This window comes from Camelina sativa, chromosome 11, assembly GCF_000633955.1.
Source record: "Camelina sativa cultivar DH55 chromosome 11, Cs, whole genome shotgun sequence".
Taxonomy (NCBI): domain Eukaryota; kingdom Viridiplantae; phylum Streptophyta; class Magnoliopsida; order Brassicales; family Brassicaceae; genus Camelina; species Camelina sativa.
The window spans coordinates 12,272,200-12,286,036 of NC_025695.1; the positions used below are offsets into that span (position 1 = coordinate 12,272,200).

Below are 13,837 nucleotides of genomic sequence, written 5' to 3' on the forward strand. Positions count from 1 at the left end.
TTATCTCATGCTGAGGGGAAATTCCAACTGCTTCTCACACCGGGTGATAGTTTCAAGTTAGTCAATTGGTTGAGAAGTAGCGGTTATTTACCAGAACTCTCCAAAGAGGCATCTGGAGAGTTTACCCACTGTGTAGCTCTTCATGATGCTTATATGAATTTACAATCGTCTGTGGGAATGTTGGGGAATATTATAGCATCAGGTGAACTGTTCTGTTTCCAAACGTGGTTCTTGGTTCTAAAGACTCGGGGACTGGAAACTGTGATTGATCTCGTCGAAACCCTCGGGCTGCTTAACCAAGATATCCGCAACAAGAAGCAAGTGGAGGAAACGATCTTGATTGGTTGCAATTCTCTGCAGCAGCTTCCTCGAATTTCTCTTCAGCTACAAAAGTTGGCAAAAGAATTTGATATGTTGGCAAAGTGTTTTATAGACATAGACGACAGCAGTTTTAGCATAATCACAACATCTTCACTGAGCTGTTCTGTTCTGGCTTTTGCTGCTGGAATAGCTCTTTTCATTCCAGATTTTTCTTTTCATGAAGCAATGGTTCCTTTCACTTCACAAAGTGATCTGTGCTCGAGGCTTGTACAAGATTTAGTTCAACGGCTAGGGAAAGTGGATCCTGAAATCTGCGAAAAGCTCAACATACTCATTAGGGCAAACAAATCAGTAAACTGTTTACACCTGCAACCTAGGAATCAGGTATTGAGAGTCTGTGGCAAGGTGAAGATGCTGCTCTCTATTTGCAGAGATGTTCTTGCATCCATTCATGGATTGCAGAATCAGTCAATATCAATGCAAAAAGAGGAGATTATGTCTGAGATTACTCAAAGTTGCAGGACTCTACTTTCACAAGCAATTATGAAATGGATGCAGATTCCTTTTGGCATTCCAAAACATTTCTTCAAGATAAGGTATTCTCATCGTGCTGGCTTTAGCTCTAATCAAACAAACTCATAGTGCGTACGGTTCTATTTGAAAAATATTCTAATTTTTCTTTATCACCAGATCACTATTGATTTTAACTTGTATGAATATGTTTAACCATATATAAATCTCTCCTGTATTTTCTCGGCTAATATGTTTTTCTTTGGATCAAATTTCAGGCCTTGTGTCGGTGCCGAGCTATTTGTTCTTAGTTCAGGCGGTGGCAAGCGTACTCCTGATATAGTTTCAGTGGAACAAGGGTTTCAACTGTCACTAGATCTTTGTCTTCAGTTGAAAAACATACAACAACAGAAAGTCCCTGTTCGACTAAACAAACTGTATTGCCTTCTCTATTCTAAACTAGCTTATCACACTCCAACTCAACACGGTGAAACCAACAGAAACCAGAAGTCTTATTCCCCTTGGAGAGATGAAGATTTTGTAGAATTGAGTAACAAGCTATTTCATCATGCTATAAAGTCTAGTAAGAAGCTGGAAGTTTCAGGTCGATTTGATTGGACCAAAAATGGTGTTTCTACGGTTGTGGAGTTCGAACCAAATGAGAGAGGACAAGGGTTCTCGAGCTGCTTGCTAGATGTTTCGCGTTTCCCAGTTGGCTCATATCAAATAAAATGGCTAAGCTGTTCCATTGACCAGCATGGTTCTTACTGGAATCTCCTACCTCTCAATGGCAAGCCTGTGTTTACAGTAAAGAAAGCTTCATGACTAGATTATAAAACTACGTGTGTCAAAGAACTTAGTTTTGATATGGTGGAAGATTAAAGATCTTAGGAGGATCTAGTGTGGGAGCAAGCAAGAAAAGATGCAGTGATTGGATTGATTTAGAAGCTTGAGACTAATGTCACGTCGAAGCTGCAAATGAAACATGCAACTGTCACGAGACTTGCAGCTTCGATGTGAGTTTTGAGCAACCAATTGCAATCAATCTCGGGTCTGGTCAATGCACACATGGACCATATGGTTAAGGGTTTTGGTTCGGTCACACATAAGAGAGATGTTTGCTTCAACGTTATTTAGTTGAACTATTTTTTTTCTGTTGATTATGTTATGTATTGTAGACCGGGTGATCCTTGTAATGTAGATAACTAGAAAATTTTGTTTAATTAATATATATGGGTCCGGGAAAAAGCTAAATTCAATAATATCCAACCTAACACTTATAATTAGCTAATAATGAAACCAATTATTGAAGGGAGATTTATTCAAATGTCATACATTTTAGGTGATATTACAAAACCATACAAAACTTTTTTTTTATTACTAGGATATTTCGGTTATTTTTCAAAATACCCAGCATGTCCTTGTTTTATGTTACAGGAAAAAACGTAATTACAAAAATGTCATTGCCACGTCAGATGCCACGTCCGAAATCGCTGACGTGTATCAAATAATTCAGGTGTATCGCGTTACAGAGGTAATGACGGCTGAGTTATAGTTCGTTTGGTGGTTGACTTGCCACTTCGGAAGCATCATCCATGTCATCATCTTCTCCGGAAGTACGAAACGTCGTTCCTTCGACTCTTGTTCTTCAACTAGTTCAAAAGTGAAAGATTTACATATTTTTTTACCTTTTTCTTCACCTTATTCTTCCCCTTGTTTTTTCCCTTGTTTTTCTCCTTGTTTTTCATTTCTTAATTACACTCATTCTTCTTCATTTTCTTTCATAGATCCAGTTCAGGTAATTGTTGTTTCCGGTAATTAGGTAAAGAAACACAAATATCTATTTAAAACCGATGATAGAGGGTGTCGAGTTGTGCAGATAGATGCAGAAACAACGCACGACAAGTTTACTTTAAGTTGATTTCTTGTTATAAGTCAGCCACCAAACATTATAACTCAGCCGTCATATGAATCTAAGAGACCTTTCGTTTTCCCTGAAGTACTATAACTTAGCCGTGAAGTAATATAAATCAGATGTTCACTTTCAGTTGATTTTTTGTTATAAGTCAATCACCAAGCATTATAACTCAGTCGTCATATGAATCTACGAGACCTTTCGTTTTCTTTTAAGTATTATATAACTTAGCCGTGAAGTAATATAAATAAGACGTTTACTGTCAATAATGACGTGGAATCGTTTGCTGATGTGTATTTTTTTAATATTTTCAAAATTAAAAATAAAAAATAAACCGAGGGTGTGAATTGTAATTACACCTAAAACACTAAATATCTGAGAATTTTTAGAAAATGTATACATATAAAGAATAAACCAACTTTTCTATAACATTTATGCATATTTTTGTTGAAAGCAAAACTTTTGTTGGTGACCAAATATTATTCAAATCTATGCATACTTCTGTTCAGATTATAATAGTATTGTTGCAAAGTGTAGTTGTGGACCATATAAGTTACAATATGGTATTAAAATTAATTTTATTTCCTAAATTAGTTTAAGCTAATTTTTGTATTATAAAATGAATTCAAATGATTATGTACCCATCCATAGTAATAATACTCAACCATATAAAAATTGTTTTCGGTCAATGAAAATTATTTTTGGAGGAAGGGATTGACTAATTGAGTTAGTCAAAATGAACTAAATGAATACATTGAATTTAATATCATTGAATGGGAAACAAATCAGAGAGACTTATTTACTTGGAATCCGAACATTATATTGCACAGTACTTCCAAAACCAAGGGAGGAAAAAAACAAAATCAGGTTAAAAAGAAATCAACTTGTTGACAACAACAACAACAACAAAAATTTGCTTTGAAAATGAAAGCAAATTAATGTGTGAAATGTGAATGAAGGAAGAAGAAGAAGCCAATATTAACTCTCGTGTAAGTATTTTCAATTTAACTTTCATTGTTTTGTTTGATGTTTCTCGAATGCATCAGAAAGACTAATTTCGTGAAAAATGAATTGATGATCATAGCTGAAATGGTTTGCTACTTTGTATTGTGGCTATGTGACTCTGTTCTTTCTAATGAGGTTAAACTTATTAGTTGAGAAACTATCATCAACGCACATTCAAGTTTATGTTCTATATTTTTTTATATATTCATTATTACTACTAATTAACATAATTTCAAGTTGTAGCAAGCTAATATGAGGAAAAACGTTACCGTATGTCATTACCGTTGAGTTTTGGTTTGCATTTAAGTAACTTCATGTAACCTACTTAATTACTTTGCATCTAGTTTCATATGTTTTTTCTTTTGCAATTGGTAGCAAATTAACTGTTTTTAATTAACCTGTAGATATTTATAAATAGGTGGATTTGGGGACCTAATTGTTTTACCACCTAACATGACTCTAGACTAACTTTTACAATTTTGCTATGAGAATAAAAGGCCAAATTCATATTTCTCGTGAGTGATCTCTAACCCAAGCATTTCATTATATATAATTCATTGATTAAAATTTTTCTCTGTTTAAATTATTTTTAAGATGAAGCCTTTTTCATCTTTGAACAAAGAAATCATTGTTTTTTGTAAATATATTTATATGATATAAATGCATCTTGTCTTCCTTTATATTCAGTTTTTTGCCAAATCAAAAGTGTTTTCTACACCCGATTTATTTAATTTGCTATACCATCCTTACATAGAGATTATTTTCTTATGTGGTGACAGTAAACACATTATTAATTTTTCTTTCGGCTATGTCACAGGCCTCAAATACAACGCCATCGAAGTCCCTAAACAGTATTTGGGATTTGAGCTATAGAAAAGCTCGCAATCAAGATTAATTAGAGGTAACGTTTTACTTACTTTCTTTTGTCTTTTGTCTTTTGTCATGAAGAAGGTGTAAATGTAGATAACCAAACATACACACACACACACACACATTAAGTTAAAACACACACATTTCATCTATATATGATTTGCTTCATACGCTTTACAATACTTAAAACGCAAAATATTCTTTCGATTTTATTCTATTCTTAAGCAAATAATATATTTGAGTTTTAGGAAGCGGAAAAAAGAGGAAGAGTGAATGCATATCTTTAGTTGGAAGAAATATTCAAATAAAGATGAAAGTAAACGCTACCAAAAACCTATCCACCACTCAAACCTCCCCAACCAAAACCCCATGACTTGGTTTATACCCTTTTACATACAATATCTAATCTCACAATGCATGAATCTATACCTTTATGCACTTATGTGGATTTTTTTTCAATCTTCCGCAAACTAACTACCATATCTATCTCTTTATTAGTCCTCTCTATATAAAAAATTAAGTCATGTATACAACGCCAAAAATTTAGTGATATTTTGAAGAAATTTTTCAAGGTAACTCATATATGATTAACTTTAGTATTCATTAAAACGTATTCGATATCTAGAGTTTGGATCTTTATAAACAACTAATACGTTATTGTGTAAACCGGTATAAAATATATAAGAGGAAATAAGGGGATCAAAGATGTATAAGAGTGCAAAATGTGTGACTCCCAATAGAAACGACAAAAGTTTGTATAATGTTTCATTAGTAACCTTAGTTAGGCCTTTCTCTTTCCATGTGCTAACAACATACGTATATATATAAATGTCTCACAAGCATTACCTTCAGCCATTCTCTTACTTGGCTCATTGGATTATAACAGGAAGAAACAATGGAGCTAAGGAAAACTCAAATGGCCATGTCGGTTTGCTTGGCGATGATAATGAGTCTAATGGTGAGTCAAGTGGTCTTCGCCGAGAAATATTCAGGTTCAATGTCCCCTCATGACCGAAAATTGGCAGAAATGCAAGCCCTTAAAGCTTCATTGGTTCGTCGAAACCTACCGGCTATAGTATCTCCTCCTCCTACCCCTCCTCAGGTATATAATATAACCTTCTCTAATCATAATAATTATAGAGTCTGTGTACAGATTGTGTTTATTCAGAAGATTTTCATCTTTTATATGGACTTTGTTTGGTTTAATATATAAGATGAAAATGATGTAGGCAGTACCCGGTCCGCGAGTGTATCAAGTGATATCATATGGTGCCGATCCGACAGGGAAATTGGATAGCACGGGTGCGATATTAAAAGCTATGGAAGAAGCATTTGATGGTCCAAGTCATGGAGTGTTGATAGCAGGTATAAATGATCTCGGAGGAGCAAGAATCGATCTCCAAGGCGGAAGCTACTTAATCAGCCGTCCTCTCCGGTTTCCCTCAGCCGGCGCCGGAAATCTCCTCGTGAGTGTCTCTTATTTTCTTATATCATTTTTATTTATTTATCAAAACTATATTTTACAAATAGAGTTAGATTTCTCCGTACGTGTGATTTTTAATATACCGACAAGACAAAAGTCGTGTTCCTATAATAATATGTCTTCAAGGGCCGTCTATGTGACGTGATATGACATTTCATTCATATGTTATTATAAATAATTAAAGATGCTCTTATTAGGTTTGGTGAACCAAAGGTAAATCAATTTATAAGCTTCTTTTTTCTTTCACGAGAATAGAATGATTCCTTTCTTTCTATGCATGTGTTTCTATCTTAATTTCAAACATTATGACCTTTTTTTATAACTCTCCAACAAAAGAAGTTTCTTTCGGTTTGAAATTATTTATTTATGAGATTTGCTTTCGTTTTTATTTCGTTTGCATTTAGTAAATAGTACTTAAAATATTTAAAGTTTCCATCAAAGCTACAACTTTCTATACTTTATAGATACTTCCATGCATTTCTAAATTATTTAAAGTTGTTGGAAAAAAGCAAAACTCAGACTTGTTATTAAAATATGCTAGACAATTCGAAATAATTTAAGTCTTGTTAATAACGTTAACTTGTTCTTACTTTTACAATCATAACGTTATGCAGTCTTATTGATGGTTTGTTTTATTTAATTTCTTGACTTGTGTGACACGTCAGATCAACGGAGGCACACTAAGAGCATCAAATGATTTCCCGATGGATAGGTACTTGATCGAACTAAACGACGAGAAGTCAAAACAACAATACATCTTCGAATACATAACTCTAAGAGATCTTCTCATCGACTGCAACTACCGCGGTGGAGCAATCGCCGTCATCAACTCTCTCCGAACAAGCATTGACAACTGTTACATCACCAGGTTCGGAGACACTGACGGTATTCTAGTCAAAAGAGGACACGAGACTTACATCCGAAACTCGTTTCTCGGTCAACACATAACCGCCGGTGGAGACAGAGGAGAGAGAAACTTTTCCGGCACCGCCGTGAACCTGATGGGTAACGATAACGCCGTTACTGACACAGTCATATTCTCCGCCAGGATCGGAGTAATGATATCGGGACAAGCGAACTTATTATCAGGAGTGCATTGTTATAACAAAGCAACCGGTTTCGGAGGAACCGGGATTTATTTGAAATTACCCGGTTTAACTCAAAACCGGATTGTGAATTCGTATATGGATTATACCGGTATCGTCGCGGAAGACCCGGTTCAGCTACAGATTTCAGGGACGTTTTTTCTGGGAGACGCGTTTATTGTGTTGAAATCGATAGCTGGATTGGTTCGAGGGGTTAACATTGTCGACAATATGTTTTCCGGTTCGGGTAATGGGGTCCCGATTGTGCAATTGGATCAGAGGAATACGGCGTTCGAGGACGTTGATCAGGTTTTCGTTGATCGGAACAGTGTGAACGGTATGGGAGCGAAATCAACGGTGGCTAAAGGATCGGTCGACGGAAACGGTACGTCTTGGACCGTTGATTTTAACCCGGTTTTGTTGTTCCCGGACATGATCAATCACGTGCAGTACACACTGGTGGCGAGTGAAGCTGGCGCGTTTCCGGTACACGCGGTAAGGAACGTATCTGGTAACCGAGTTGTCGTTGAGACAAACGCTCCTGTTGCTGCGACAGTTTATGTAACAGTGACTCAATGAGTTTAATGTCGTGTTTTTGCCGTAATAATGGTTTTAATAATTGGTAATTTAAACAAAAAAAATATTTATGATTGTGGTTTTTTATTGTAATTTTTTTCCTGCAAGGAGGAAATTTTAATTTTTTTGAAGTACTAATAATAAATGATAAAAACTCGAAAATTGTGAATACAGTGGAAGAGTTGTTGGCAGACATTTACTTGTGTTGTCTGAAAAGAAATTGAATGCAATGACTAATATAAACTTATACTTCTCAATGGAGTATGTTTTTGACCAAAAAACTCTATGCTCTATTTTTTCTATATACTAGAATTAAATTAAGTCACCTAATGTAATTGAAATTTTCTACAAAAGTTGGTGGTTATGAAAGAACGTATCAGAAGAAGGTTTTGATGCTCTGTGTTTTAAATGTAAAAAAGTTCAATTTATTTATCTTTCTACACTCAATCACCATTTTAAGTTATTAATTTACTTGTACGTCTTCGATTTATAATTCTGTAAGTTTTGTTTGGCACCAGAAACGTTTAAATACAGTACTTTATTTGCAAAGGAAAAAAAGTGTGTGAGTATCATTTTCTTATTAAATGATGAATAATTATGGAAAAAGCAAGCTTTATGACGAATAAAGTCTTGAGATAGTGAGATGGGGGTGTTAACAAGACTAGAACGAATTATTTTTATTTTCTCCTAGAATTCTCATTTTATATTTATTTATAATTTAGCACAAAAGAATAAAAATTCCTTAATGATAATTTAGTAGGAAATTTCGGAACATGAATTCTATTTTTTTGAAGTTTACTCATTTTGTTGGTTAGGAAAATGTTAAAACTCATTTTAAAATCGTATAATAATATATTTTTCTACTGAAAAGATGGAACAACTAAACATCAATTACAGCTGAAAAAATCATATTAAGTTACTTTTGACATTTCAAATACTTTGATTTGTTTTTTTTGAACTTTCGTGGTGTAGGAAATGCATTGATCTTTGTTGGTGCGAGATTTAGCATCCATAATATACCAACCTAAACCGAAGGTAAACCAATTAATTCTAAAAATCAACTAAATAGTAAGTCTTTTTTAGGACATCTAAACGACCTACGATCAAAAGCACAACAAAACCAGCTAACAAACCCTCCAAATCGCCTCTAGATTCCGACATGATCATCAGAAAATGAAATTTTCTTAATATTCAATCTGAGATTTAAGTAAAATAGACTTATGTTGTAATTTAAAAGATTCATATAAATAGAGATATCCTCTCCGATATCAATCCAACAATTAATACAATAACCCTAGTTCTTTATTATTTTGAGAGAAACTCTAGTTTATTATTCAGAATATTTTAATTTCTTCTTATTTTTCTAACTTTGATTCAGTTATTTAAAAGAAAGATCTTATTTTTAAGTGAATTTGTTTTCCCCTTTAAACAAATTCATTGGATTTCTCCCTTTAAACAAATCCAGGTTCTACAATCTTTATATTCTTTTTCATGCCTTTTCGCGTTTTCTTATGAATAAAGCAAAAACCATCTAAAGTGTTTCCGTTTAATAAAATTGGAACTCGAGTCGGTACATAGAAAAAATAAATCAAAATCTTTTAACAGAGACTATTATTATGCCTTTTAATAGGACACACACACACGCTTATATCTACCCTGCATCTTCGTCATAATCATTCCTCACAAATCTTCTCCTCTCTCTCTCTTTTTCTCTCTCAAGAAGAAGAAACAAGATGAGACTCCATAGCTTTATAAGCTCGTTGCTACTGTTTCTGATCACAATTTCAATGGTGTTTGAAGAGACATTATCCTTGAGAAGAGACATGACCAAGCTTTTAAAGTTCCAAGAGAAGATCCAAGAACGGCTCGCAGTCGCTCCCACTCTCTCACCAGTTTCTTCTCCTCCTTCTTCTCACTCTCCCAAAATGGTAACTCGTACTATTCAGTTTATACTATTCAGTCGCATGTGTGTATGTAATTTGTGAGCGTGTGTGGGTTTGGTTTGTGCAGGTGGGGAAGGTGATCTATCCGATTGGTTACGGAGCTGACCCGACAGGTGGACGAGATAGTAGTGACGCAATGCTTGAAGCTTTAACCGATGCTTTTCAGTTACAAACTGGACTTGAGATGCTTCCACGTGTTGCTGATTTAGGTGGTCTTGTTATTGATCTCCAAGGTGGCAGCTACATGATTGGAAAACCTCTCAGGTTCCCTTCCTCCGGCGGTGGAAATCTCGTGGTCAGTCCTTAGTTAAATCTTGAAAATTTTGGTGTAAATGTTTATATGTTTTACACACTTTTTGGGTGTAATTCAGGTAAAAGGTGGGACTTTCCGGGCATCGGAAGTGTTTCCCGGTGATAGGCATTTGGTCGAGCTCGTAGCATCAAACTCCGGGAAACCAATGAAAACGTCGCCGGAGGATTCTTTTTCCGATCGCAAAGACCAGAACTCCGGGATATCCTATGAGGATGTGACTTTTCAAGATGTTCTCTTCGACTCAAGCTTCCGAGGAGGTGGCATTTTGGTGATAGACTCAGCTCGTATTCGTATAACCAATTGCTACTTCCTCCATTTCACAACACAGGGGATTAAAGTCCAAGGAGGTCACGAGACATACATTTCAAACTCTTTCTTGGGGCAACATTCAACGGTAGGAGGAGACAGAGGAGAAAGAGGATTTACCGGAACAGGAATCGACATCTCGAGTAACGATAATGCCATTACAGATGTAGTGATCTTCTCAGCTGGGATAGGTATCTCTTTGAATGGTGGAGCGAATATGGTTACGGGCGTGCATTGCTACAACAAAGCTACATGGTTTGGTGGAATAGGCATTCTAGTGAAATCGCATTTAACGAGGATAGACAACTGTTACCTTGATTACACAGGTATAGTCATTGAAGATCCTGTTCACGTTCATGTCACAAACGCTTTGTTCTTAGGAGATGCAAACATCGTCTTGAGATCAGTACACGGGAGGATCTCCGGGGTAAACATTGTCAACAACATGTTTAGCGGTACTGCGAAAAACAACTTCCCTATTGTTAAGCTGGAAGGGGAGTTTCATGATATTGATCAAGTTGTGATTGATCAAAACAATGCTGAAGGGATGACACTGAAATCAACAACCGGAAAGGCCACGGTTTCTGCAAATGGGACAAGATGGGTTGCTGATTTTTCCCCTGTTTTGGTATTCCCAAACCGAATAAACCACTACCAGCATTCGTTTTTCTCTCAGTCCGGGCAGATTCCTGCAAATGCAGTGACCAATGTTTCCAACAATGTGGTAGTTGTAGAAACCGACAGAGCTGTAACTGGAACTGTGTCAGTTATTGTATACCAGTAAAATAAACAACATTCTTCATATTGATCATTTTCTCGTTGTAAATGAGGGAGCTTGATTCAACTTATAATTCTTTCAACAATCATATATCTATAATATAAAGTGGTTTATGCAAGTTCAGTTACAGTTTGGTGAACTAGATGCTAACAACTAATACCAACAATCAGCGACCTCATCATTAGTGGCTTCTTCTAGTTCTTGAGTCTTCTCAGGGGGACCAGAAGTCCTTGGCAACCCTTGGAAATCACGTTTCCTTGGTTTCGCAATGTCTATATAAATCATCCTGCCATTGTACATCTGCAACAAAAAAATAGGATCATTCTAAACTCGTGTGATCCATTTAAGCTTTTGTTGAAAAGAAGCTTTTTGTTACCCGACGGTCCATGGTCTCAATGGCTAGAAAAGCATCATCCTGAGACTTGAATTGAATAAAAGCATAACCTTTTGATCTCTTCATTGACTCATCTTTAACAAGCTTAACTGTTTTTGAAAGATAAAAAAGAGTGAACTATATCAATTGCCATATAAACCTGAACCTTTTGAAGCAACAAAAACAGAGTCAAATGCAAACACACCTTCAGCTATCTCTCCAAAAGCCGAAAACTCCCTTTGTAGAAAATCTTCACTTGTGGAAAACGGTAAATCTGAAAATTCCAAAGCGAACAAACATCAGAAATCACCTAAGCAACTTCAGTTTCACTAATGATTGCTAAGTTTCAGTACAAGAGCTAATCACATGTTACAAGTCACAATCCTAACTCAATTCCTCCACAAAATAAAACCAGAATCGAAAAATTTCTCCTGGAACAATAACATAAACCAAATCTAAAAAACAAAGAGAAGTCCAAAACTTACTTCTGACCATGATTTTGCTCGCGAGAGGGTAATTAAAAAGCGAAGCTTTAATCTTCGGAAACCTACGATTCCTGTAATTTGGTAGAGTAGATGAAGTAGCCACAAAGGAAGGGAAAGATAACGTCGCCGACCACATTATTATTCACAGTCGCCGGAGAAATAAAGAGAGAGAAGAAGAAGAAGAAGATATTTTAAAACCGTTGTTAGAGATTTCAAAAACGACAGCGTTTTAGTAAAAGCCTAAGGCCCAATGAACACGTATGGGTGTATCTGATCAAATCTGAAACTCTGTTCAACGATTTGAAAACATGTTTTTAAAAAAGGACTTAAAAGGAAATTTATTTATTTATTAACCTATTTGTAAAACCTCACACAAAAACCCTAATTTCATTTTTTCTCAAAAGCTTCCAGACACTTTGAGACTCTTCATCATTTCTCACTCCGACATCGATGGCTATGTTATCTCACCGTCTCCGACGAGCTTTACTCACGGCGACTTCCTATGTTAACCGATCAATTTCTCTCTCCCCAGCTTCCATTTCACCAGCGTCCGATTTCCATTCTGTGTCTTCGTCGGTGCTACAGAGATCTGTTTTAGGTAGATCGACTGAAGTAGCCACTCGAGCTCCGGCGAGACTGTATTCGACGAGGCAGCTGAAGCTTTACAAAGAAGGCGATGAGATAACGGAAGACACTGTGTTGTTCGAAGGGTGTGATTATAATCACTGGCTTATCACTATGGATTTCCCCAAGGATGATCCTAAGTCTCCTGAGGAAATGGTCGCTACCTATGAACAAACCTGCGCTCAAGGACTTGGTATCAGGTCAGTATATGCGTAGATTAAGTGAAGCTTCTTAGTTAGATTGGTTGCGTTGGGTTAATTTGTCCAAAAGATCAAGTTTTTAATTTAGTTGAGTATACTTATTGCTGCAGTCAGAAAATGTGAGAGAGTCACTGTTATGTAGCTTTGCTACAAATTTTGTGTATGTTCTTTGTGGCATTTGTATTGCTTTAGGCGTTTTTAATTGAATTTTTGTGGTGTTTATGGTTGAGTCAGTGTGGAAGAGGCCAAGCAAAGGATGTATGCTTGTAGCACAACAACTTACCAAGGTTTTCAGGCAACCATGACTGAACAAGAATCAGAAAAATTCAAGGGTATGTAGTTTTCTAATAATATATGTTCTGATTCTTTGAAGTAACTTTTTCACCAGATAGTGACTACTCCTACTCTGTTATATGGTATGTGAACAGATCTACCTGGAGTGGTCTTCATATTGCCAGATTCCTACATTGATCCCGTGAACAAAGAGTATGGAGGTGAGCTTTTGGGTTTTAGAAACTCGTCTCATTTTTGATTATAAACTCCTGGAACTTTACACTAATAGTATTGCTATTTTTTTTTTGGGCAAACACACTAATAATATTTGTGTTTCATTGTTTCCAGGAGACAAATACGAGAATGGAGTGATCACACACAGGCCACCACCAGTTCAGAATACCAGAATGAGACCCCGTCCTAGGTTTGACCGTTCACCGGGAGGAGGAGGAGGAGGAGGTCCTCAAAACTACCAAAGAAACCCACAGTATGGTCAGCAACCGCCAATGCAAGGTGGTGGAGGGAGCTATGGTTCTCAACAGAGCTATGGCCCTCCAGGACAAGGTCAGGGAACTCAAGCGCCTCCACCTCCATATCAGGCAGGGTACAACCAAGGCCCGAGATCTCCACCACCTCCGTATCAGGCAGGTTATAATCAAAGCCAGGGATCTCCAGTGCCTCCATACCAAGGGCCACAAGGCAGTTATGGTCAAGGCGGATCTGGGAACTATAACCAAGGGCCACAAGGAGGTTACAACCAAGGAGGACCTAGGAATT

General features: G+C 36.4%; 5 protein-coding genes across 7 annotated transcripts in view; 4 read left to right on the forward strand and 1 right to left on the reverse strand.

Annotated features, from left to right (window-relative positions):
* The window catches only part of LOC104723023, a 13,234-nt gene extending 11,165 nt beyond the window's left edge, over nt 1-2,069 (forward strand). Inside the window, exons 7-8 of the mRNA XM_010441316.2 lie at nt 633-917; nt 1,110-2,069. Coding sequence (XP_010439618.1) covers nt 633-917; nt 1,110-1,656 — 832 coding nt within the window. The 3' untranslated portion in view covers nt 1,657-2,069. The remainder of the gene's footprint in view (nt 1-632; nt 918-1,109) is intronic.
* LOC104723026 (polygalacturonase QRT3-like) lies at nt 5,051-7,919 on the forward strand. Of its 3 annotated transcripts, none has more exons than XM_010441319.2 (4): nt 5,051-5,193; nt 5,508-5,723; nt 5,851-6,087; nt 6,770-7,917. In XM_010441319.2, the coding sequence occupies exons 2-4, from the start codon at nt 5,517-5,519 to the stop codon at nt 7,766-7,768; spliced, it is 1,443 nt and encodes a 480-aa protein (XP_010439621.1). In that variant the 5' UTR covers nt 5,051-5,193; nt 5,508-5,516; the 3' UTR covers nt 7,769-7,917. The 3 variants fall into 3 exon arrangements, with proteins under 3 accessions (XP_010439621.1, XP_019087823.1, XP_019087822.1); XM_019232278.1 differs by lacking the exon at nt 5,051-5,193 and adding an exon at nt 5,273-5,392 and having other exon boundaries at nt 6,770-7,919; XM_019232277.1 differs by lacking the exon at nt 5,051-5,193 and having other exon boundaries at nt 5,275-5,723; nt 6,770-7,916.
* Nucleotides 9,380-11,190, forward strand: LOC104723027 (polygalacturonase QRT3-like). Its single transcript, XM_010441320.2, has 3 exons — nt 9,380-9,693; nt 9,776-10,003; nt 10,080-11,190. The coding sequence occupies exons 1-3, from the start codon at nt 9,499-9,501 to the stop codon at nt 11,109-11,111; spliced, it is 1,455 nt and encodes a 484-aa protein (XP_010439622.1). The 5' UTR covers nt 9,380-9,498; the 3' UTR covers nt 11,112-11,190.
* Nucleotides 11,167-12,146, reverse strand: LOC104723028 (cold-inducible RNA-binding protein-like). The gene is made up of 4 exons (XM_010441321.2): nt 11,964-12,146; nt 11,684-11,752; nt 11,482-11,588; nt 11,167-11,405 (listed from the first exon to the last, which is right to left on the reverse strand). Exons 1-4 carry the CDS (start codon nt 12,097-12,099, stop codon nt 11,259-11,261), a joined length of 459 nt encoding a protein of 152 aa, XP_010439623.1. The 5' UTR covers nt 12,100-12,146; the 3' UTR covers nt 11,167-11,258.
* On the forward strand, nt 12,344-13,833 carry LOC104727893 (multiple organellar RNA editing factor 1, mitochondrial-like; the record flags this gene model as incomplete). The annotated part of the gene is made up of 4 exons (XM_010446954.2): nt 12,344-12,787; nt 13,022-13,119; nt 13,216-13,281; nt 13,409-13,833. Coding segments are annotated over exons 1-4 (963 nt in total), but the record flags the coding sequence as incomplete, so codon positions are not given.